General features: G+C 67.8%; 7 protein-coding genes across 7 annotated transcripts; 6 read left to right on the top strand and 1 right to left on the bottom strand.

Moving 5' to 3' along the window:
* Positions 1-365: 365 nt before the first annotated feature.
* Positions 366-6,580, top strand: MICPUCDRAFT_56533 (uncharacterized protein; the record flags this gene model as incomplete). Its single annotated transcript, XM_003057365.1, has 2 exons — positions 366-3,498; positions 3,603-6,580. 2 exons carry the CDS (start codon positions 366-368, stop codon positions 6,578-6,580), a joined length of 6,111 nt encoding a protein of 2,036 aa, XP_003057411.1.
* A 188-nt stretch (positions 6,581-6,768) lies between these two features.
* On the top strand, positions 6,769-11,088 carry MICPUCDRAFT_32482 (uncharacterized protein; the record flags this gene model as incomplete). The annotated part of the gene is made up of 2 exons (XM_003057364.1): positions 6,769-6,953; positions 7,164-11,088. The coding sequence occupies 2 exons, from the start codon at positions 6,769-6,771 to the stop codon at positions 11,053-11,055; spliced, it is 4,077 nt and encodes a 1,358-aa protein (XP_003057410.1). The 3' UTR covers positions 11,056-11,088.
* Positions 11,083-12,708, bottom strand: MICPUCDRAFT_62486 (uncharacterized protein; the record flags this gene model as incomplete). The annotated part of the gene is made up of 1 exon (XM_003056880.1): positions 11,083-12,708. The coding sequence occupies one exon, from the start codon at positions 12,706-12,708 to the stop codon at positions 11,083-11,085; it is 1,626 nt and encodes a 541-aa protein (XP_003056926.1).
* A 266-nt stretch (positions 12,709-12,974) lies between these two features.
* Positions 12,975-14,072, top strand: MICPUCDRAFT_15593 (uncharacterized protein; the record flags this gene model as incomplete). The annotated part of the gene is made up of 1 exon (XM_003057363.1): positions 12,975-14,072. The coding sequence occupies one exon, from the start codon at positions 12,975-12,977 to the stop codon at positions 14,070-14,072; it is 1,098 nt and encodes a 365-aa protein (XP_003057409.1).
* Positions 14,073-14,318: 246 nt separating this feature from the next.
* Positions 14,319-16,812, top strand: MICPUCDRAFT_691 (glycosyltransferase family 66 protein; the record flags this gene model as incomplete). The annotated part of the gene is made up of 2 exons (XM_003057362.1): positions 14,319-16,450; positions 16,710-16,812. Coding segments are annotated over 2 exons (2,235 nt in total), but the record flags the coding sequence as incomplete, so codon positions are not given.
* Positions 16,813-16,997: 185 nt separating this feature from the next.
* MICPUCDRAFT_56528 (uncharacterized protein) lies at positions 16,998-20,633 on the top strand (the record flags this gene model as incomplete). The annotated part of the gene is made up of 2 exons (XM_003057361.1): positions 16,998-17,977; positions 18,071-20,633. 2 exons carry the CDS (start codon positions 16,998-17,000, stop codon positions 20,631-20,633), a joined length of 3,543 nt encoding a protein of 1,180 aa, XP_003057407.1.
* A 394-nt stretch (positions 20,634-21,027) lies between these two features.
* Positions 21,028-23,894, top strand: MICPUCDRAFT_56527 (uncharacterized protein; the record flags this gene model as incomplete). Its single annotated transcript, XM_003057360.1, has 2 exons — positions 21,028-22,180; positions 22,285-23,894. 2 exons carry the CDS (start codon positions 21,028-21,030, stop codon positions 23,892-23,894), a joined length of 2,763 nt encoding a protein of 920 aa, XP_003057406.1.
* Between the last annotated feature and the right edge of the window lie 239 nt (positions 23,895-24,133).

Genomic DNA, 24,133 nt, shown 5'->3' with positions numbered 1-24,133 from the left:
GACATCGATGAACAAAAAAGGACATTTTCGGGTCCCGTCCGATCAAGTTTTCGGGTTCAAAGTTTCGGTGCCGATTTCCGGGATTCCGGCCGTTGCGCAGAGAACTGGCTGTCGTAGCTCAGAGAGCGACACATCGAACACGCGCGGCCGCGTCTCCTCGCGACGGGAGCGGACCGCAGACGCGTGGAACGTATCGTCGCGTCGATCTCGGCTCCCTCGACACGACCGGATACGCCGTCGCTCGGGGAAGGGGCATCGAGCGACGACGACGAGCGCGGGGCGGAAAACGAGCATCGCAGCGCGCGTCCCCCCCGTAACTAGTCTAACGCATTCCCTCCCGCGCTCCCGCGCGACCGTCGTCGACGATGAGCGGCCTCGCGGATAAGCCCATCACCGCGGTGTACCGCAGCGCGGCCATGTCACTCCGCAAGGCGAATCTCGCGAGGGAGTCCGGGGACACCGACGAGGAGGTCTTCCAGCTCAACGCGTTCGTGACCGCGGTGACTTCGGGCGTGAGAGCGCATCCGATGTACGAGCGACGGAAGACCGATAAGGACTGCGTCGACCTGGAGAACAAACTCATCGACGCGGTGACGCGGCTGAGCGACATCGAGAGCGACGAGGAGAAGAAAGCGGAGGAGAGGGAGGTGAAAGCCGCGGCGAGGCGGCTGGAGCAGGAGACGGCGCGAACGCCCCGGGAGGAGGAGAGCGACGACGCCGAGGCGGGCCCGGCGCGGCGGAGGGAGCCCTCGGGCGGGGCCTTGCTCGCGCGCTCGCGGGCGAACTCCAGGGCGAACTCCAGGGCGAACTCCAGAGCGACGAGCCCGACGCGAACCGCGACGGCGGCGACGTCCACGGCGACGAGCGAACCGCCGCCGCCGCCGCCGCCGCCGTCGGTTCCTTCCGAGATCGCCCCCGCCTCGGACGAAGCCCCCCGCGACGCGTTCTGGCGCCCGGCGGGGACCACCACCGACGCGAGCGCGGCATCGGGTACATCGACCGACGTCACCACGGAGGTGGGCAAACTGAGGGAACACATCACGAGCACGACGGAACGTTCGCTCGACGACGTCGACATGACGCTGTCCCCGGAGCCGGCGCCGTTCGCCGCGCCGTTCGCGCCGCCGCCGCTCGGGGACCTCACCCCGACCGCGCCCGCGATCGTCTTCCCTCCGTTCCCGTCCACGGACCTCATGATGGGCGGCGTGGAGAGCGGAGACGCGAGCGCGGGGGCGGGAGGAAGCGCGGGGCTGCCCCCGACGCCCCCGCCCGCGGAGACCTCCGCGGCGATCGCCTCCGCGGCTTTGTTCCGCGCCAGGTTCGACGCGAAGGAGGCGAAGGCCAGGGCGGTCGCCGAGCGCGCGTCCGCGTCTGCGGCGGCGAAAGCGGTGTATAAAGGGTTCGACGCTCCGACGGAGTCGTCGCTGAAGAAGGTTCAGAGCCCGGTCAAGAAGCCCGCGGCGAAGCCGGCGTCGACGAAGACGGCGTATTACGGCGTCCCGGCGAGGAGCCTCGCGCCGTCGAAAGCGTCGCCGCTGCCGCCGGCCGCGCCCGCGCTGACGAACCCGCCGCGCGCGAGACTCCCGACGCCGCCCGAACCGCTCGGCGGGGGCGCCGCCGCCGCCGCCGCCGCCGCAGCGGTCGGGTCTCAGTCGTCCCCCGCGGCGGCGCCGCCGACTGCCGCCGCCGCGGCGTCGCCGTCCCCGGCTGCGTCGGGCCCGTCGACGTCGAACGCGTCGGTCGATCCCGGCGGTCCGGGCCTCGCGACGATGCGAGGCGCGCAGGCCGCGGCCGTCGCCGCCGCGGAAGCCGCCGCGCAGGCTGTCGGCGAACGCGTCGCGAGAGATATCCAAGCCGTCGCGGAACGGCAGTCGCGCGCGGAGCGTCACGCCGCCGCGGAGATGGACGCGCTCGTGACGCAAGTCTTACCCCTGCACGAGGAGAACAGCGCGCTCCGGGCGACAATCGAGGCGCTCGCGGCGCGCGTGGAAGCGATGGAGTCCAGCTCCAGCTCCGGGGCGGCGGACGCTGCCGCGAACGCGGCGACCGCCGCCGCGGTGGCCGCCGCCGTCGGCGCCGAGGTGGACGTCCTTCGCGCGCAGACGTCGCGGCAGATGAAAGCGTCGCAAGAGTGGACGACGCAGGCGATCGTGCATCAGGGGCAGCAGCAGTGGGAGCACGTGCAGAAGATGCTGACGCAGAGGGACAAGGCTGAGCACGAGCGCGTGACGCACTTACAGCGGCTGCTGGACGACGCGCACCGCGGGCGGGTGGACATCGAGAGGAAAGCGGAGGAACGCCGTCGTCGGCGAGAAGCCTCGGACGCGGCGACGCGACAGCGCGTCGAAGAAGCGCACAGAGCGGTCGCGGACATCAAAGAGGAGATGAAAAGACAAGCGGAGCACCAGCAAGCGCAAGCGTTGCAGATGCATCGAGCCGCGGAGGAGTCCGTGCGGTTCCAACAGCAGCAACAAGAGGCGGCGTGGGAGGCGCATCGGGAGGCGATGGAGCAGCAACGCCGCGCGCAATCGGAACGTCTCAAAGCGGAGTCCGCGCAGCTCGCGGCGGCGACCGCGAGCGGGAACAGCGGCGCCGCGTTCGCGGGGCAGTTGAACTCGATCCTACAGCGCTTATCGCAGCTCGAGTCCACGCCGTTGCCGCCGCCGCCGTCGTCGCCGTCTCGGTTCGGAGGCGTCGTCGAGGGCCTCGTCACCGCGCGGATGTCCGAACTCGAGCGCAGGGTATCCGAGCTCGGGGTGTCCTCGTCCGGGGTATCGTCCGGGTCTGTCGTGAACCTCAGGTTTCTCGAAGATCGCGTCGCGGCGCTGGAGAGCGGACGCGGGAACCGAGGGTACGGCGCGGAGTACGCCGCGACGCGGCTCGTCGGCGACGCCGGCGCGAACGACGGCGCGGACCTCGACGCGGTTCGACGAAAAGTCGCGAACATCGAATCCAGAGTGGAGATGGAATACGACACCGCGCGGGATTTCAAGGATCGACTCGCGCGACTCGAGTCCAGGTCCAGATCCGCCGCCGCCGCCGCCGCCGCGTCGTCCGAGAACGACGACGTGCACGAGTTACGGGTGAAACTCGCGACGTTTGAGGCGAGAATCGCGCGGGCGGAGGAAGCCGCCGCGGGCGCGTCCTCGACGTCGCCGTCCACGAAGAAAGCGGTGCCGATGTTAAAATCGAAGATGAAGGATATGGAACTCGACATCGCCGCGAGGCTCGCGGACGTGGAAGGGCAGATCGCGACGCTCGCGGCGAACGCGGTGGAAAACGCCGCCGCCGTCGCCGCGGCGCCGGAGCCGATCACGACGAGCCGTCAGCATAAACTCCGCGAGCTCGCGACTTCGGCGGCGAACGACGTCGTCGCGGAGGTGCGATCGCAGGTCGAGGCGCTCGAGGAGAGCGTGAAGAAGTGCGCGCTGAGCGCCAGCGGGGCGTCGGAAGACTCCGCCGTCGCGGCGCTGCGGCGCCGCGTCGGGGAAATTTCAGGTGCGTTCTATACAAAATTGTTTCACCCATCGCTCGGTTTCAACATTTGATCGCGTCCGTTTTCAACTGACCGATGAACTTGTTTTGTATGGAATGGCCCTCAGCCGCGGAAGAGCGAGACATCGCCGCCGTCGCGGAAGACGTCACCGCGTCCGCGGAGCTGAATCGGCTGCTTCACGCGCGCGTGAGCGAGCTCGAGGACGTGCAGCAAGGCGCGGCCGCGGCGGCGATCGCGCGGGCGGAGGCGCACGAGAGCGAAGCGAAGCGTCTAACGGACGCGCTCGCCGAGGCGACGACGCGGTTGCGCGCGCTCGAGGCGAACCACGAGACCGCGAGCGAGCTCTCGATGACGATGGCCGGTCGCGTGCACGAGCTCAAGACCGCGATGGACGCCATCAAGGCGGACGCCGCGGAGGCTGCGCGAGCGGCGATGAGCGCGGTGAACGGGAAGGTTGAAGCGATGGAGATGACCACCGCGCGGGTCGAAACCGAGATGACGCGTTTACGCGAGTTTGACGACAAGGTGGAGCGCGCGAGCGCGCTCTCCGCGCGCGTCGCCGAGGTCGAGTCCGAGCTCGTGATACAGAAGCGACGCGCGATGGAGGTCGCGGACATGGAAGGACGAGTGAGGGAGCTTCAAACGCGGGCGGAGGACGCGGCGCGCGCGCGGAACGGTTTGAAAGAAGCCATCGAGACGCTCGAGACTGATCAAAAGGAGCGCTTCGAGCGCATCATCGACGTTCAAACGTCCGTGGTGCAGAATCAAGCCGCCGCCGGGGCGGTCATCACCGCTGGGATGGAGCAACTCGTTCGCCGCGTCTCCGAGCTCGACGAAAAAAAGGCGACTTCCGCGGATGTCGACACCCTGAACGAGCGCGTGTGCGATCTCGAAAAGGTCGTCCTGTACAAGAGCCCGGACGAAGAGAAAGAGGACGAGGCGCGGGAGAAGGAGACGGCGACGATCGCCGCCGCGGTCGCCGCGACGTCGGACGCCGCGGCGAAGGACCAACTCCAAGGTCGACTCGACGAGCTCGAGCGCAAGGAACGAAAGTCGTCGATGCGTTCCGTCGTCGGGAGGTGGCAGAAGGGCGGCAGCGGCGCCGTGTCGCTGCTGAAGGACACGAAAGCGGCGAACGCGGCCGCTGAAGCCGCGGCCGAGGCGGCGGAGAAGGCGCGCGCGTCCATCGAAGCCCTCGCCTCGCGAGTCGCGGAGGTCGAGAAAAAACAGGACCACTTTGAGGACGAGAAAGCGGCCGCGGCGTTCCGCGCGGCGACGTCCGAGAGCGACGCGGACACCGCGGCGAGCAACGCGGAGCAAGCGGCGGCGGCCGCGGTCCACGCGGCCGCCTCCGCGGCGGGAGCGACGGAGAGCCTCGCGTCAGAGCTCGCGAAGTTGCGAAACCAAATTCTCGCGTTGGAGGGGCAGCGCGGCCCCGAAGCGCGCGACGCCTCTCGCGGCGCGAGGACGCCCGCGGGGTCGCACCCCGCGGCGTTACCCCCGACGCCGACCACCGTGGACATCGAGAGGATCGCGAACGAATCGGAGTACCACGTCTCGTCGCCGCAGTCCCCACCCGTCCGCGGCGGCGGTCGCGCCCCGGTCGGGGTCGGGCGGACGAACTTCTCCGGGGTCACGTCCGAGGAGGCTGCGGCGGCGGCGGCGGAGCTCGTCATCGCGGACGAGCTCGACGACATCGAGGGACGATCCGATCCCATCGCGAACGCGCGCCGCGCCGCGATGGAGGCGCGCAGGGCGGTCAACGACGAAGCCGCGAAACTCGGGATTCACCTCGACGAAGACACCGGGAAGCTCGCGGACGGGGAAGGGCTGCCGATGCACCCGGCTGCGCTCGCCGCCGCCGCGGACCGGCAGCTCGCCGCGGAGCTCGCGACGGTGTGCGCGCTCGTGGACAAGGAGGAGTCGCGAAGAGCGGAGCTGAAGGCGAAGGCGACGGGGCCTCAAGGCGTGCAGAGCGTTCTCGAAGCGACGCTCCGGCCGTCGAGTAAAAAGAGCGCGGGCGAGAAAGCGGTCGCGGATCTCCAGGCTGCGCAGAAACGCTGGGAGATCGCGATGGACGTCCAGCTGTCGCGGCTTCGCGAGGCGGCGCACGAGGCGGAGGAGAGGAACGCGGTCGCCGCGGCGATGTCGGGGAGAGCGGTGGCGAAGAACACCACGGAGCTCTTCAAACGCGCGGGCGCGGTTCTGTCCAAGCACGACGCCAGGAAAGGCGGCGAATCCGCGTTGCATAACCCGTGGGGCGCGGGTCCGGGGCTGAAACCGAAGGCGCACGTCCCGACGCCGACGCCGAGGCGGCCGCTGTCGAACCGCGACCGGAACGAGCCGGCGCGGGGCATCTCCGTGGAGACCGCGGCGGAGCTCAAGTCGATCAAGAGCATGGTTCGAACCGTGCACGTCGAGATCGGCGGGCTCGCGCACAGGCTCGACAAGGTCGACGAGCGCGCGACCGGGGCTGGGAAAGCGGAGGCGGACGTCATGAAAGCCCGACTCGAGGAGCTGCGCGGCGACGTCAAAAGTTTACGCAAAGCCGCGGACGTCGCCGACCGCGCGCTGTCCCTCGCGTCCGACGCCGAAGCGGGCGCGGCCGCGGCGTACGCGCACGCGCAGGAAGTCGGCGCGTCGCTCAGCGCGCAGAGAAGCGATCACGCGCGCCTTCGCGAACGCGTAGACGCGCTCGCGCACGGCGCGGACGCGGGCATTCGAGCCGTGGACGGTAAAGTCGAGAGAGTAAAAGCCGCCGCGCGAGGCGCCAAGGCGACCGCGCGGATGGCCGAGGCGAGGTGCGTCTCGCTCGCCGGCGAGCTCGGGCGCGTCGCACGGCACGTCGGGATGGACGGCGTCGGGGAAGCGCTGAGGACCGGCGTGCTGTTCGCGCCGCCGCCGCAGCCGCCGCCGCCGCCGGGTCTGCCGCCGACGTATCAGCCGCCGCCGCCGTCGGCGCGAGCGAGGAGGGGGGGGCGACCGGGCGACGCCGCGGACGACGACGACGAAAACCTGTTCGAGATACCGGTGGCGGGCGACGCGAACGGGGGGATGAGCTTGGAGCAGCTCGCGGAGTTATAGTACTAGACACGTGTGATAGAGACTCCGACGAACGGCGACGCGAAATCTCGAAGCGTCGCGACGACGAACACACGAGCAGAGAGAATTTTTTTCTTCAGTAGTCGCGCATCTCGTCCACCAACGTCTCTCGTCGTCGCTCGACGCAGAACGACGGGCGCGCGTGCGGCGAGGCACGGCGACCGGGGGTCATGTCTCGCGGCGGCGGGGACGAGCTGCAGGCGCTGGTGAACTACTACGCCCGCGGTGGGTACTCGCGGCACGTGCAGACCGCGTGCGCGGGCGGGGGCGACGTCGCGCGGTTCTGGAGCGCGTTCTCGCTCATCGCGCAGGGGAGCCACTCCGAGGCGATCGGACAGCTGGAGTCCCTCATGCGGTGCGTCGCGAGTCTCGCGCACCTTCGTCGTCGTCGTCGTCGTCTGCACGTCCCGATCCGCGAGAAGAAAGAAGTCGACTCGCGTCTCTCCCTCCCTCTCGTTCCCGCGACGTCCTCCCCGCCGTCGTCGTCCGCGTCGTTCCGGCACCGCGCCGCGTTGTTGACTTCTCATCCCCCTCGCCCCCGTCGCGTCCGCCCGTCCATCCACAGCGACCGCGAGCTCGAGCTCGCGTGCATGGCCGCGTGCGTCCACGCGCACAAACAAGCGCGCGTCGTGGACGAGGAGTCCGTGGAGCACCTCGAGAACAGGATCGCGCGAGAGGAAGCGCACGCGTCGCCGAGATCGTTGCTCCTGTGCGCGACGTTTTACTCCCTCGCGCCGTCCTCCGCGGAGTCCTGGCGCGGGAAAGAGCTCGCGGAGCGCGCGTTAGAGACCGAGCCGGGTTTCTTAGAGGCGAAGTCGTTGCTCGCGTGGATCGAGCTCACCGGCGCGGGCGGCGCGGCCCAGGAGGACGAGTGGGACGAGGACCTCGGCCCCGGAACCCCCGGGGGCCCCGCCGCGAAGACGGATCGCGTCCGCGTCCGACTCGACGCCGCCAAGCGCATGTTCGACGAAGTTCTCGACGCCCCCGGGGGAGACACCCAGCTCGACGCGCTCATGGGGCGAGTGAAGGTGTTAGAGGCGTCCTATCAAACCCAAGGCGCGATGGACGTGTTGAACCACGTCATCGCGCGGTTCCCGAACTTTGTCCCGGCCAAGGCGGAGAAGGCCAAGACGCGGATGGCCGCCGGGGATTGGGACGCCGCGATGGACACCGCGGGGGAGATCTTGGACTCCGCGGAGGGAAGGGAGGACATCACCGCGTTGAGGGTGCGCGCGTTTCACGCGCTGTCGATGGAAGGCGCGGGGGAGGCGGCGAAGAGAGCGGTGCGGGACGTTTTGGGCGCCGTCGACGCGAGGGAGCCGAGGAACGCCGGGCTGTACTTGGACTGCGCGAGGGATTTCGCGCGCGTCTCCGGGGGGAACGAGTCGATACTGTCCTCGTGCGCTTTAATGCTCGAGCGCGCGGAGAAGATCGCGCCGGATCGCGTAGACGTCGTGAAAGAAGCCGCGTACCAGCAGCAGTTACTCAGGGAGTACAAGGCTGCGATCGCGGGGTATCGACGCGCAGCGCAAATCGACGAACGCGACGGCGCGTTGGACGACTTTACATCTCTGTACGGAACGATCTGGTGCCAGCTCCTTGACGATCAAATAACCGACGCGGAGCAGGAGTTAGAATTTCTGAACGACGTCACGACCGAACGGAACGTGAAGCTCGTGTTCCTCACCGCGCTGCACGCGTCGAAAGTCCCGGGCGCGGACATCGAGACGCCGTTGACGGAGCTGGAACGACTTCTCACGTCGCACCTCGCGGCGTCGCGGTCGCGGACGTTCGGGTTCGACTACTTCGTCGCCATGGACCCGGACTTGTTGACCCAGTGCGCGGAACTGTTCCTCTCGCGCGAGAGCGGCGAACCGAGAGGGAAGAACGCCCCGATGTCACCGGGCGTCGAGAAGGCGTTGTCGTTGCTCGAAGCCGTGTGCGCGCGCGCGCCCGGGCTCGCGTCGGCGCGGCTGCTTCTCATGCGGACGAGGTACATCGCCGGGCACCACGACGCGGCGGCTCGGACCGCGAACGCGCTCATACAGTCTCAAACCGACGGCGTCGCGGACGCGCACATCGTGCTCTCGCAGATTGCGCTCACGAACGGGGATCACGTGAACGCGCAGAGCGAGCTCGACGAAGCCGTCGCGTCGAATTTCGCGATTCGCGACTCGCCGATGTACGCGATCATCTCCGCGCAGTGCATGGTGCTGAACGAGGACTACGAGGGCGGGTTGAAGGAGATCAAAGCCGCGATGAAGCTCCCGGGCGTGAAGAAAGCGATGACCGAAGCGGAGAAGGAGCGCGCGCGGCGGAAGAACGCGATACCCGTCAGCACGCGCGACCGAGCGTCCGTGTACATGATGCACGCGGAGGTTTTGACGAAACTCGACCGCGCGAGCGAGGCGGAGGAAGTCGTCAACGCGGCGTCGGTGGAGTTTAAAGGGACGACGGAGGAAGTCCGCGTCATGATCGCGCAGTGCGAGCTCGCGATGAGCAAAGGGGAGTCGAACGATGCGCTGAAGATGCTCGAGCAAGTGTCCGAGGACTCGCCGCATTTCGCAAAGGCGAAAATCGCGCTCGCGAAGATTCACCTCGAGAAGAGGAACGATGAGGAGGCGTACATGCGGTGCTACGAGGACGTCTCTCGCGTCGTCGGCGACGCGAAGTCTTTAGTCGCGCTCGCGGACGCGTACATGCGGTGTGGGGAAGCGCACATGGCCGTGGGGGTGTACGAGAAAGCCGCGGCGATGAACCCCGGGGACGTCGCGCTCGCGGTGAAAATAGGAAGAGCGCTCGTTGAAGGGCATCACTTCAAAAAAGCGATGGACTACTACGAGGGCTTCCGCGCGTCGCACCCTGGCGAGACCGAGTTGCAGATGGATCTCGCGCAGCTGTATATCCAGCTCGGTAGGGTAGACCCGATATACTGGCCGCGCGCCGAGGCTGTGTTGCAGCAGTTGTTGGACACGTTTACGGACGCGCGCGATCCGGCTTCGCTGGAGAGCGGCGTCGAGTGCACGCGGATGCTCGCGACCGTGCACCTCGGGGAGGGGAATAGAGCCGGGTATCTGGACGCGCTGACGGAGGCGAAAGAGCTGCTCAGCACGCTCGTGACGCGAAGCAAGAGCGACGTCGAGGCGTCGCATAAGCACCGAACAGCGCTCGCGGGGGTGTGCCGGGAAATCGGGGAGATTTACACGAAGTCGCACGACACGGAGAACGCGTCGTCGTTTTACCACGAAGCTCTGAAGCACAACCCGGAGGACATCAGCGCGATGAAAGCGCTCGCGCAGATGCTCCTGAACGTCGGCGACGTCGGAGGGTGCGAGCGCATGTGCGCGGACATCTTGCGCGCGGACGCGGACGACGAAGAAGCGAACATGATGCTCGCGGAGTTGATGTTCCAACGCGAGGATATCGAGGGGGCGATGTATCACTTCTCGCAGATACTCGACAAGAACCCGGGGAATTACATCGCGATGGCGCAGCTCGTGCAGTTGTTGCGACGAAGCGGACGACTCGACGAGTGCGAGGCGTTCTTTGCGGAGGCGGAGACCGCGGCGATCGACTCGTCGAAAGACGAGGGGCTTTTCTTTTGCAGAGGCCTCGCGCAGAGGTATAAAAACAACCCGAGGGAGGCGCTCGTGCAGCTGAACAAATGCCGCGGCTCGCACGAGTGGGGCCCGTACGCGGTGTACACAATGGTGGACATTTACCTCTCCCCCGAGAACGAAGACGTGTGGGACGAAGAAGGGAACGTCACCGAGGAAGAGGGGACGCAGCACGAAAACACGGATAACGTTCGAGCGGCGAACGATTTACTCGCGGAGATTCGCCCGGTGTCGCGGCAGCACCCGCGTCACGAAGTTCTAGAAGCGTACGCGCTGATGGGGACGCGGAACAAGCCCGCGATCAATCGCGCGATCGGCATACTCACCGAGGTTGTGAACAAAGATCACGATAACGTCCCCGCGCTTCTCGCGATGTCGAGCTGCTTCCTGATGTTGAAACAAACCCCGAAGGCGCGGAACCAGCTGAAGCGAATCGCGAAGCTGCCGTTCAACTCCGGGGAGGCGGACGAGTTCGAACGAAGCTGGCTCCTGTTCGCGGAGATCAACATGAAGGACAAAAAACGGTTCGAGGAAGCGAGGGAGCTATGCAGGAAAGCGTTGAAGTACAACATCGCGTGCGCGAGGGCGTGGGAGCTCTTAGGACAGATGGCGGAGATGGAGACGAACGTCGAAGAAGCCGCGCGGTCGTACGAATCGAGCTGGCGATTCTCGTTCGAGAGCAACCCCGCGGTGGGGTACCGCCTCGCGAAAAACTACCTGAAGATGAAAATGTTCGTGCACTCGATCGACGTGTGCAAGAAGGTTATCAAGGATCACCCGGACTTCCCGAAGATTCGGCAGAAGATCTTGAACAAGGCGAGGATTAGCATCAAGCCGTGAGTGATTGTAATTCGTCACAAAAAAACTTTAGTCGAGCTCGTCGTCTAGCGAGGACCCAGCGAGGGAGGGCCTGAGGAACATCGTCGCGGCCTTTGGCGCGGGCGGCGGTGCCGCCGGTTCCGTCGTCGTCGCCGCCGCAGCCGCCTCCGCCGCGGGCGCCTCCTTCTCCGCCGTGACGATTTGTTTCGTCTCCGCCTCAGCCGCCGCCTCCGCCGGTTTCGGTTTCGGCGGGTCCCGCTTCGCGTGCATCTCCCGCCATCGCCGTTGGTTCTCCGTCTCCCCCCTGGACTCAAACTCCTTCGCGGCTTGCACCGCGGCCGCCGCGGACGCGGCCGCTTTCGCTTCCGCGGCGTCCACCATCACGTACCCCGTCTCGTCGCTCTCATCCTCCTTCGCGGAGCTGGACGGGGCGTCGATCTCGGTCACGAGCCCGCTCGTCGCCGGCGCCGGCGCGGTCGTGGTCTCCGCGGCTGCCGCCGCCTCCGGCGTCGGCTCCGTGGACCTCCCGATCGGCTCCATCTTCATCGGCTTCACCGGCAGCGTCACCTCCAACCGCCTCGCGTTCTTATCGAACTTCGCCTTTCCGTCGTCCCCGCGGACTTCGTACGGCAGCGCGAGGTCTAATCGATACTTCCCCGCGACGCGGAGGAAGAGTTTGCGATCGTCCACGTCTAGCTCCGCGGCGGCGATGGAGTCGATCTTCGGGACGTCCACTCGCACGACGATCGCGGTCGGTCGCGTGTCCCTCCGTCTCTCGACCTCCGTGCTCGCGCCCGAGTTCCCGAACTGGCTGCCCATGTCCTTGTTCCCTTCCCGGTGCACGATGACGTAGTGAGGCTCGCACTCGCCGTCCGGCTCCTTCGCCGGGACGGTTTTTCTCGCGACGGCTTTGTCGAACCGAAACGCGCTCGATTTCCCCTCTTCGCTCGACCCGCCCGGGGCTGTCCCCGCCGCCGCCTTCCCGGCCATCGCGGCCAGCGGCGCGATCCTCCCTCGCCCCGGCGCGTTCTTCTCCTTCTCTTTGTTCTTCTCGCTCTTGATCGCTTGCACTCCCGGGCCGGTCTCCGCGCCGAAGAATTTCTTCTTCGGGAGCGTAAACGCGGTCTCCAAGTCGACGTCTTCGTACGCTTTGTTCACCGCCTCGATCGCGGTCTCGATGACCATCGTGCGTAACCGCTCGTCGCTCTGCGTTAATCCGTACGTGTGCTCGGAGACGCAAAAGTCGTACGCCTCGCACGTCTTCCCTGACTTGTCCTTTTCCTCGTGCGGCTGCCCGAGCGTGTGCGGGACGCTCCATTGGAGCCCGCCGTCCACGCGGACGCTGGTCGCGTCGTCGCACTTGTCGCTGTGGCAGATGTTCACGAACGCCTTCCGGTCCGTCTTCTTACACCGCGTCTTCACGACGAACCCGGGCGTCGGGATCACGAGCTGCACGCCCTTGCCGTACGTAGCCTCGATCTTGTTCTCGCGCTCGAGCTGCCTGAGGTACAGATCGCTCTCGGCCTTGTTCTTCGGATCGGAGATCTCCTCCGCGTACTCCATGAACATCTTCTTGAACTCCGGGTCCTTGAACGCGGTCTCGAACTTGGAGACCTCATCGGGGGTGAGCTTCAGATCCTCCAAGTTCTTCGCCGCCTGCGCCGTGGGGTCCATCGTGCCCGCCGCCCGTGCGCGCGCACGAATTATGTGGTCAACGATTCGGCACCCTCGGCTTCTTCGGGCGATCGAACTGAACCGGCGGATCTGATTCTGGAAAAGCGCTGGACAGTTGCCGCGTCAGATCCGTTCGCCATTGCCGCCGCGCACGCCTCCACGCGCCGCCGCGCGTTTCTCTTCCTCGCGCGCGAGACCGCGCGCCGCGCGTCGTCTCCGTGCGGCGCTCCGTCATGCCGTCCACCGCGCCGACGGCGACGCGACCGATGAAGGTGATCATCGACACCGACCCGGGGATAGACGACAGCTGGGCGCTTTTGTTAGCGATACGGTCCCCCGAAGTTCAGATCTTAGGCGTGACGACGCTGTACGGCAACGTCACGACGAAGATGGCGACGAAGAACGCGCTGTATCTGTTAGAACTCTTCGGACGCCCCGACGTGCCCGTCGTCCAAGGCAGCGAGACGTCGCTGACGGGCGAGCCTCAGAACCACATCGCGGATTTCGTCCACGGCGACGACGGGTTCGGGAACACGCGTCGATCGAACCCGCGCGGGACCGCCGTTCCGGGCAAGACCGCGGCGGAGTTCATCGTGGAGACGGTAAACGCGCACGATCCCAGGGAGGTCACGGTCATCGCGCTCGCGTCCGCGACGAACGTCGCGATGGCGATGCGATTAGACCCGGGGATGGCGAAGCGCGGGTTACGCGTCGTGCACCTCGGCGGCGCGTTTCGCGTGAACGGGAACGTCAACCCCGCCGCCGAGGCGAACGTGTTTTGCGACCCAGAGGCCGCGGACGAGCTGTACGGCAGCGGCGCGGACGTGACCGTGATCGGTCTGGACGTCACGGAGAGGCTGTTCTTGACCAGGGCGGACCTGGACGCGATGCGAACGACGAACGACGAGTCGACGAATTTCTTGCGCGACATCTCCGAGTTTTACGTCCAGTTTCACGAGCGCGCCGTGGAGCCGTCATTCAGCGGGATGTTCATGCACGACCCGGCCGCGGTGCTGCTCGCGTTCCGGCCGGATTTATTCACGATCGAGCGAGGCGCGGTCAGGGTCGAGTGCGAGAAGGGCGCGCTGTGTAGGGGGCAGACGGTGTTCGACGAGGGCGTCAAACGGTGGACGTTCGCCAACGCGTGGACCGAGGAGGGTCGCGGACGCGTCGGCGTCGCGGTCGACGTGGACGCGAAGGGCGTCATGGACGTGTTCAGAGCACGGTACGAGATTGGCGGCGGGGGGAAGGCGAGGACGCGGATGGTTGTCGCCGGCGTGTTGGGGGTGGTGCGGAAGGTTGGGTCCGTGCTGCGAGGGATCGTCCCGCGCGACATACTCTCGAACTCTAAGCGGGAGAAATAGCAGAGCATACCCGTACACGTAGCAGTCTGGTCTTCTCAGGTTGCCGCGCGGGAAAAGCGACGCGTCGAACACGATCGAACACTCACTTCGTCGGCGCGCCTCCTACGCGCGATGGCGCCTCCGTCGACGCCTTCCAAGGCGACCCCTGGGAAGACCCAACCCCCGGCGACGCCGTCCACGCCCGCGCCCGGGAACGATGACGCCTCCGCGCTCGCGAGCCTCCTCATGTTCATCCTCCGATCCGCGCTCTTGGTCGCGTCGCTCGTCGCGGCGTATCGGATCCGCCTCTACGCGGTCCGCGACTACGGCCGCGTCATCCACGAGTTCGACCCGTGGTTCAACTTTCGCGCGACGCAGTACTTGGTCGACAACGGTCGCGAGAAGTTCTTCAAGTGGTTCGATCACAGCGTGTGGTACCCGCTCGGACGACCGGTCGGGACGACGATCTACCCCGGGATGCAATTCACGGCCGCGGGAATCTACAACGCGCTGAACGCCATCCCGGACGTGACCGTTTCCCTGAACGACGTCTGCGTCTTCATGCCAGCGGCGTTCTCCGTCCTCGCGTCGCTGTTCACCGGCGGGATCGCGTGGGAGGCTGCGAGCGAGGGGAACAAAGCGTCCTCCGCCGTCGTCGCGATCGCGGTGATGGCGATCCAACCCGGGCACCTGATGCGATCCGTCGCCGGCGCGTTCGACAACGAGTCCGTCGCCGTGACCGCGATCACGGGGACGTTCTACTGGTGGGTCCGGTCGTTGCGGACGCAAAAGTCGTGGCAGTTCGCCTTCATCGCCGCGGCGAGTTACTTTTACATGGTCGCCGCGTGGGGCGGGTACACGTTCGTCGTGAACATGATCGGCGTCCACGCCGGCGTCTCCATGCTCGCCGGGCGGTTCTCGTTCAAACTCTGGCGGTCGTACTCGATCTTCTACGCGCTCGGCACCGCGGCCGCGACGCGCGTGCCCGTCGTCGGGATGATGCCGTTCCAGTCAATGGAGCAGATGGGCCCGCTGTTCGTCTTCTTCATGTGCCAGCTGTACGCCGTCTCCGAGTCGCGTCGAAAGACGCTGAGCGACCGCGAGTACGAGACATTTCGCAAGCGTCTCACCTCCGTCGGCGTCGGCGTCGCCGCGGTGATCATCGGCGCGCTCATCCAGTCCGGGAAGATCGGTCCTCTGTCCGCGCGCGTTCGCGGGCTCTTCGTCCCGCACACGCGCACCGGGAACCCGCTCGTGGACTCCGTCGCGGAGCACCAAGCGACGCAAGGCGACGTGTACGTGAAGTACTTCCACTTCAACGTCCTCACGGCGCCGTGCGGCGCATTCGCGTGCCTGCTGTTCCGACGCACGGACGCGCGCGTCTTCGTGGCGTCCTACTTTCTCGTGTCGTGGTACTTCTCGAGCAAGATGGTCAGGCTCGTGTTGCTCCTCGCGCCCGCGGTCGCGGTGTCGACGGGCATCGCGCTCGGTGCCGTCATCGAGTGGGTCGCGGCGGAGGCGGCGACGTTCGCGGAGATTCGATTGGATCCGGACGCGGTGCGCGCCAACGCCGCGGCCGCGGCGAAGACCCCGCCCGGCGGGACCCCAGGCGGCCGCGCCGCGCGCCGCGCGATGGATAAGAGAGGGAGGAAGAGCTCGTCGAACGGCGGGGCGTTCCGGATCACCGAGCTGCCGTCCGTCGCGAAGCGAAAGTTCCGCGAGAGCCCGGCGTTTCGCAAGGCGCTCGCGGGCGTCGTCGTCGCGTTATTCGCGCTCACCTCGCGCGCGTTTTCGAAAACGTGCGACCGCATGGCGCTGCAGATGTCCGAGCCGAGCATCATGGTCCGCGGGCACTACCCGAACGGCGACGTCGTCATGCTCGACGACTTCCGCGAGAGCTACTGGTGGCTGCGCGATAACACCCCCGAGGACGCGCGCGTGATGTCGTGGTGGGACTACGGGTACCAGATCAACGGCGTCGCGAACCGCACGACGCTCGCCGACGGCAACACGTGGAACCACGAGCACATCGCGCTCCTCGGAAAGTGCCTCACGTCCCCGGAGGAGGAGGGGTACCAGATCGTGAGGCACCTCGCGGACTACGTCTTGGTGTGGACGACGCGGTTCGCGGGGATGCACGGGGACGACCTCGCGAAGGCGCCGCACATGGCGCGCATCGCCGGGTCCGTGTACCCGGATGTGAGACAGGAAGGGTTCTACGTCGACGAACGCGGGAACCCGTCGGACACGATGCGCGAATCTTTGCTGTATCGTCTGCACTCGTACGGCCGGGACACAGAGATCGAGCCGTTGGAGCACTACGAGGAAGTGTACCAGAGCAAGCACTCGATGGTGCGGATATGGAAAGTGTTGGACGTCGACGTCGAGAGCAAAGGCGCGTTCTATACACTGGTCCCCATACGACCGCGTCGGCGCGGTGAACGCCGATCCTTAAGGACTTTTCCCGGCGTGTCTCTCCGATCCTTAAGGACTTTTCCCGGCGTGTCTCTCCGATCCTTAAGGACTTTTCCCGGCGTGTCTCTCCGTCCACCCCTCGCTTTCAATCACCGACCTCGACGCCTTTCAACTCCAACTGACGCCTATGAACTCCACCCCGACATCGCTTTGTATGGAACGGCCCAAAGATAAAATCGCGAGCGGCGCGCACCGCGCGTGCGATGGTGGCGGGTGGTACTGCCCCGGGGGGTACCCGGACGCGCTGCGAGAGACGCTCGCGTCGAAGCGGGACTTTCAGCAGATTGGCGCGTGATGAGAGGGAGGGAGGGAGAAGCGTGCGCGTCGATAACATGTCATCACGATGAAACGTGTCGCGTCCTATCGCGCGTCACTCTCTCGTCGCCCCACGGAAACAAGTCGCACTACTTTCCTACCCTTCCATGTCGTGAGGGTTTCCACGCAGACGCGTCAGTCGAACGCGCGCGCGAGATGCGCGCGTCGCTCGCCGCCGCGGCGGTCCTTCTCGCCGTCCTGGCGTCGAGCGCCGTCGGCGTCGGCGCGGACCACCCGCGGACGGTGTCGCGAACGCCGCGGTTCAAGACGTTCGCGCGTCCGTCGAGAGCGAAGGCGTGGGTCCCCGAGGCGCATGTGTTCGCGAATAAGACCCGGGATACGGACGTCCTCGACGGCGTCCTCGCCGTGGACGGGACGTACGCGCTCGTGGTGTCAAACGACCAGCTCCCGTCGCTCGCGCCCATCTCGAGCACGTTCACGATCGCGATGTCGCTGTTCCTTCACGACGACCTGAACGTCGCGTCGATCGACGCGCACCGCGGGATCTTTTGGAAGGGGGGCGCGAGCGGCGATCGGACCCCGAGCGCGTGGCTGATCCCGCACAGCAACAGGGTGACGTACCGCGTGAGCACGTCGAGCGCGGAGGAGGTGTGGGGGACCTCCGCGGCCGCGTTGCCGACGCGGCGCTGGGTCCACCTCGCGTTCTCCGTCGGCGCAGACAGGATCATGAGACTCTACGTCGACGGGAAACTCGACAGCGCGGTGGAGATCGTGGGCGAAGTCGTCGCGAACGACGGCCCTCTGTACCTCGGCAAAGACGCGCACTTGACGGGAATCAACGCGTTCATAGCCTCCGTGCAGATGCACGCGCACGCGCTGGAGGACGAGGACATTGCGCAAGCCGCCGCGCACGCGCTCCGCGCCGCGCCGGATTTTGATGGCGAGGCGTCGGCGGAGGCGCGCGCGGGCGCGGATGCGAACCGCGAGGCGCGCGAGCGGCACCACAGGGACGGCGACGCGTTCGCGTCGCTGCTGTCGTCGTTGCCGATGCCCATGCACGCGCGACAGGCGGCGGCGATGACATCGAGCGCCAGGGCGGAGATGGAGGTGCGGACGAGCCAAGCGCGCGCGGACGCCATCGCCAACGCGGAGGAGAAGGAAAAGATGGCGAGAAGGTGCGTTCTATACACTGGTCCCCATACGACCGCGTCGGCGTGGTGAACGCCGATCCTTAAGGACTTTTCCCGGCGCATCTCTCCTCCCACCAGGCTGTTCATCGACGCGGAGTACTCGCGCGGAGGCATCGCGCTCAACGACGCGATGAAGAGCGAGAATCGGAACGCGGGCGGGACGTACCGGTATCGACGCGGGCCGAGGGAGTCGGGTCTGGCGAAGGCGCGCGAGCATTATCTGCGCGCGGCGGCGATGGGGCACGACAAGGCGCGGTACGCGCTCGCGACGATGCACCAGCTCGGGTACGGCGGTCCAATCTCTCACGGGAAGGCGCTGTATCACAAGCTGAGGGCCGCGGCGCGAGGGGACCCGGGTTCGAACCTCGCGGTCGGGTCCGCGGCCTTCGCGGCGGCGTCCGCGGCGGCGTCCGCGGGCGGCGGCGGCGGCGAAGCGGCGTGTCGAGTCGCGGAGTACTACCTCCTTCACGCGGCGAACGTCGCGTACGATAACAGCGGGAAACCGGGCGGGCAAAATCGGGTCGAGCGTCTGCGTTTATACGAGGGCGTGGAGAAAGAGCGGCAGGATCACAAAGGCCCGAACGATCAGAAGGTGCAGTACCTGGTCCAGACAGCGTCGCACGGGGACGCGCTCGCGTCGTTGGCGATGGGGAACGCGTATTATTGGGGGAATTTCGGTCTGCGGCGGAACTTTCAAGCCGCGCTGTTTTATTACGAGTCCGCGCACGCGCAAGGCGCGCTGCACGGCACCGTCGGCGTCGCGAAGATGAACCTAAAAGGCGAGGGGTTAGCCGGCGGCGTGAAGAACGTCTCGCGCGCTATGGAGATGTACGAGCAAGCCGCGAAGAGGGACTCCCCCGACGCGTTGAACGGTTTAGGGTACATTTACTTTTACGGCGACGCGGACATCGAGAAGAACACGACGACGGCGCTGTCGTACTTCCGCAAAGCCGCGGCGCTCGGGAACGCGGACGGACACATGAACAGCGGTCTGATGCTCCGCGCCGGGATCGGCGAGCGCGCGAACTTGACCGAGGCGCACGAGCATTTCAGCGTGTGCGCCAAGGCGAGGCACACGTCGTGCATCTATCAGATCGGTCTCATGCACAGCGAAGGGTCCATCCCCGGCGCCGAGCGCGACTGCTTCGCCGCGGCGCAGCGATTCCGACGCGTCGCGCAGAGCGGCGAGTGGATGGAGCCCCTGAGCGACGGTCTGAAGGCGCACCTCGCCGGGAACGCGTCGTTAGCGCGGTGGACGTACGACTACGTCGCCGGATTCGGGATGCCCGTGGCGAGGTACAACGCCGCGTGGTTGCACACGATTCACGCGCGAGAGATTCGCGTCGCGCTCGAATCGCCCGCCCGCGACTCCGGGCGCCTCTCCGACGAGAGCGACCTCGAGGCGATCGCCAGCGGCCGAAGAAGCGCGGGTCTCCTATCGTACTACGCGAGCGAGATGACGAAGGATCCCGCGACGACGCTGACCGATCGCGCGTACGCGGCGATGCTCCAAGCCGACTGTCTCTACCACGGCGAAGAATCGCGCCCCGGCGCGCGTTGCGCGAGACGTCTCCCCGACGCGTTGGCGGCGTACGAGCGCGCCGGGCGGATCGCGCGGGTCGCCGCGCGGACCAGCCCCAACCGCAACGGCGACGACGGCGAGAGCGGCGAGCTCCGCGACGGCGACGCGCGCCTGCTGCTCGCGCGCGCGTTGTACAGCGAGGCGTGGATGCGCGCGCGCGGGGAGGGGTGCGCCGTCGACCGAACGCGCGCGAAAGCCGCGTTGTGGTCGGCGCTCGCGGAGGGCCGCTGGCAGTCGTCGCTCGCCGTGGCGCCGTCGTTCGCGTGGTTCGTCGCGGAGGACGCGTTTCGATACCTCGTACCTTCCCGCGGTCGCGGTCGCGACGGCGCCGCGGCCGCGGACCCCGACGCGATCGCGCGCGCGTCCGCGTCGGTCACGTCGGGTTCCGGTCTCGCGTCGCGGCTGGCGCGGCGGGCGGCGGCGCCGTGGCGTCTGACGGCGCGCGTCGTCGCGGCGGTTATGGCGACGAGCTCCGGTCTCTTCGACCGGTTCGAACCGGTTCTCGCGAGCTGGTGGGCGACGCCGCCGGTCTGGCTGATCGTCGGCGCGTACGCGCTCGGTTGGTACGTCGTCTACAGGTGCGTCATGGCAGGGTACGGCGGCGAATATAACCCTCTGGTGCTGCACCGCCGACGCTTGGCGTTGGCGCGCGAGGATCGGTGGCGCGCGCGGTTGTTCGGCGGGACGCGCGCGAGGACGGTGGAGGAGAGGCAGCAGCGCAACGATCTGATTCGAAACCTGCACGCGCTGCACGATCTGCAGGAGGAAGCCGCGCGGACGAGCACCCCCGGGGAGATGGAGCGCATCCGGGACGAGCGCCTGCCGGACATCGCGAGGATAATCCGCGGGGAGGAGGACGAGGACGACGGCGGGTTCGGTCGGACGTTTGGGACGCTCATGATGGAGATACTCGGCATCGACGCGGCGCGTCTGGAGCCGGCGAATCGACCGGCGACGGACGCGGAGGTGGAAGTCTCGGTGACCGAAGTCGTGGAGACGCTCGTCGGGGAGCTCGTCGCGGAGATGGAGGGTTGGGGCGACGGCGCGAGCGCGGAGTGAGTAGACGTAAGTTGTTAGACACACGGCACTGCAGTGACGAATTATTTTGACGACGTCTGCCGAACCGAAATTCTTCCACACAGCATTTTCGCGCCCTCAATCGGATCGGATCATTCGTCTGCGCGCGCGATCGCCATGGAGCCGGTCCCCTCGCCCGATCCGGCCCCCCCCGAGGCGGTCGCCGAGGCGGTCGCCCCGCCCCCGGTCGAGGCTCCGCCCGTCGAGCCCCCGCCCGTCGAGGCCGTCGCTCCCGTTCCAGAGGTGCGTCCCTTCCCGACGTCTCGACGACGCGTTCGCTACTCAATGTGATTTTCCCCGCCGTCGCCGCCGTCGATTATGATCTGACGACGCTTCTTCCGCGCAGGCCGCGCCGATCGCACCGGAGCCGACGCCGATGGAGACGGAAGCGCCCCCTGTGGCCGCTCCCGAGCCCCCTCCCGCGGCGCCCGAGCCCGCGCCGGCGCCAGCGCCGGTCGCGGCGCCGGAGCCGGAGCCCGAACCGGCGCCGGAGCCGTCGCCGTCGCCCGAGCCCGAGCCGGCGCCTCCCGCCGCCGATCCCGCGCCGGTCGCGCCCGCGCCGGCGGAGCCCGAGCCCCCCGCGCTGGCGGAGCCCGAGCCCCCCGCGCCGGTGGAGCCGGAAGCGGAGGAGGTTCCCGCGCCCGAGCCGGAGCCCCCCGCGCCCGAGCCGGAGCCCCCCGCGCCCGAGCCGGAGCCGATGGAGGCGCCCGCGCCGGTCGAGGAACCGCCCGCCCCGAAGGCGCCCGCGCCGGTCGAGGAACCGCCCGCCCCGGAGGCGCCCGCGCCGGTCGAGGAACCGCCCGCCCCGGAGGCTTCCGCGCCGGAGATGGAGACGCCCTCGGAGCCGGACGACGGCCGCGCGCGCCGCCCGAAGCGCGCCGCGCCCGGGATCGACCCCGGACGCGTGACGCAGTCGGCGCGCACGGGCGGCCTCCTCCACACCGCGAGCGGACGGCAACAGGCGAAGGCGCTCGTCGACGAGGCCGTGTTCCGACGCGAACGCATCCTGGACGTGTACCACGCGGTCGAGTCGCTGTGCTTCTACACCGCGAAGGAGATGACCGCGCAGATGGAGGTGATCGACGGCGCGCTGACGCTCCGAGTGCCGCACGGACCGACGGCGATGCGCGTCGTCGTCGGGGATTTACTCGCCGTGTTACCCAAACACCTCATCGCGCTCAAGTCGCTGACGAAGACGCAAACCGAGGCGTGGTTTCCAGGCAGCGACACGCACTGGGGTTTAGAGTCCGCGGACGGGCTCCCCGGGTACCGCCGCCGCGCGATGACGACGCTCGAGACGCTCTGCGAAGTCGCCGCGAGCGGGAAGCATCGCAGGCTCTACAACGCCATCACCGCGGAGGTGGTATCGAGCGTGCAAGACCTCGCGCGGATCGCCGCGCTCGAGCTCGCGTCGAAGAAGAAGATCAAGAAGAAGATCGGCCAGCGCGGCGTCCCGGAGGAGCAGGCGGCGAAGGACGCGGAGGAATTCCTCGAGCTCGCGCGCGCGGCGGCGCAGACGCTCAAGTCAGGTGCGTTCTATACAAACGTTTTTCAGCCATCGCCCGGTTTCAACATTTGATCGCTCCCCTTTTCAACTGACCGGTGAACTGTTTTTGTATGGAACGACCCTCAGTGTGCACGCTGTTCGAATGGCGGGACCAGTACGCGGCGGCGGCGGCGGCGACGTACCCGCCGACGCCCGGGAGGAACCCGCTCGGGGCGCCGTCGAGGGATACCCTGCTCGACGCCGTCGTCGACGCCGCGTTCGTCGCCGTGCGACGCGCGACGCCGCTGCCGAGCGTCGGGACGGTGCAGAGCGTGGACGCGGTGGCTCCCGCGAGGGCGCTGCTGGCGGGGGCGGCGCGGCTGGCTGGCGTGGAGGGCGCCGCGGGCGTCTTCGCGCGCGGCGGCGTCGACCGCCTGCGTCCGATTCTTCGCCTCGCGCTCGCGGCGACGCGGCTCGCGGCCGCCGCGCCGGAGGACCCGTCCGGGGAGATCGCCGCGGCGGCGGCGCTCGCGGCGGCGAAGGGCGAAGCCCCGCCACCGGCGAGCGACGCGTCCAAAGCCGCCGCGGAGGCGAGGGACGCGTTGCTTCCCGTCGCGACGCACGGGCTCGGTCTGCTGCAAACGTTGCTCGACCTCGAGCAGGAACACCCGAAACCGTTTTGTTTCCTGGACGCCGCCGCCGCGGACGACGGCGAGGACGGCGTCGCGGACATGCTCGCCGCCGCCGTCGGCGCCGTCTTGCGCGCGACGACGGAGACGATGGACGCGCAGACGACGGCGGCGATGAACGGGTGGATCGGGGACGGAGGCGCGAACAAATGGGAGAAGACGAACGTCCCGGAGCAGCGGAAGGGCGAGTTCGCGGGGCTGATGGACGAGGAGGAGGAGAAGGCGGCCACACAGACCCCGGAGGAGGCGGAGGCGGCGAAGAAGCAGCGCGAAGCGGAGGAGGCGGAGCACCGCGCGAGGAAGCTCCCGCCGCCCGTCGGACGCGGGTCCGGGGCGTTGATCCTCGCCGCGATGCGATCCGCGGAGGCGCTGAGCGTGGACAGCGGCACGCAGGTGGCGACGATGGACGCGCTCGCGGTGCCGCTCGCGAGGACGCTGTCCCTCCCCGAGGACGTGTTCGCGCAGTGGTGGTGCGGCGGCGGCGCCGCGCGGTTGATTCACACGGACGACTCGGACGTGCAAGCCGCGGCGGCGGCGGCGGCGGCGGCGGCGACGGACGGGCCCGACGGCGCGGCGCAGGCGAAGTCCTCCGCGGTGTCCGCGATGTTCTCCCCGGATCCGGGGTGCCGCATCCCGCACGCCGTCAGGGAAGACCTCGCGAGCGACGGGCTGTTGCGCGTCGCGGAGAGAGCGCTGCTGTTGCATCACCTTCTCGGGAACCTCCACATTCACGACGCGCGCGTCGCCGGCGGCGTCGACCGCGGCCGGTTCCTCGGCCTCATCGTGGACGAGCTCGGCGGGAGTAAGGGCCACGAGGAGAGCGGCGCCGACGGCGGCGTCCTGAGCAGGGCGTTCAAGAACCTCGAAACTCTGCACGAGTACGCGCGTAAGTCGCTGCCGGAGGGCACCGTCGCGGAGCACGACGTCGTCATCGTCGACACGCTCATCGCGGAGTTCAAGACGCACACGCCGGGGGGCGGCGGCGCGGAGGCTGCGGCGGCTGCGGCGGCGGCGAGCGCGGCCGCGGCAGCCGCGGCCGCGCCGAAAGTCGACGCGATGGTCGCGTGAGCGAGCGATGGACGTCGTGAGCGATGGATGCGATAGGCGTGAATGAAGGGACTTCGGTTGTGATACAGTACAAAATATTTGAAGGCCCGACTGGACCCGACCCCGACCCCGACCCCGACCCCGACCCCGCGATCACAGACACGACGGCGCGGTCGTGTTCTCGTACTGCGGCCTCGGGTCGCGGTAGTTCAAAAGCGCGTACGGCGTCGTCGTGTTCTCCACGTTCACGCCGCTCCCGA

The sequence above is a fragment of the Micromonas pusilla genome, assembly GCF_000151265.4.
Source record: "Micromonas pusilla CCMP1545 genomic scaffold MICPUCscaffold_3, whole genome shotgun sequence".
Classification (NCBI taxonomy): Eukaryota; Viridiplantae; Chlorophyta; class Mamiellophyceae; order Mamiellales; family Mamiellaceae; genus Micromonas; species Micromonas pusilla.
This window is presented reverse-complemented; position numbering and strand designations above follow the sequence as displayed.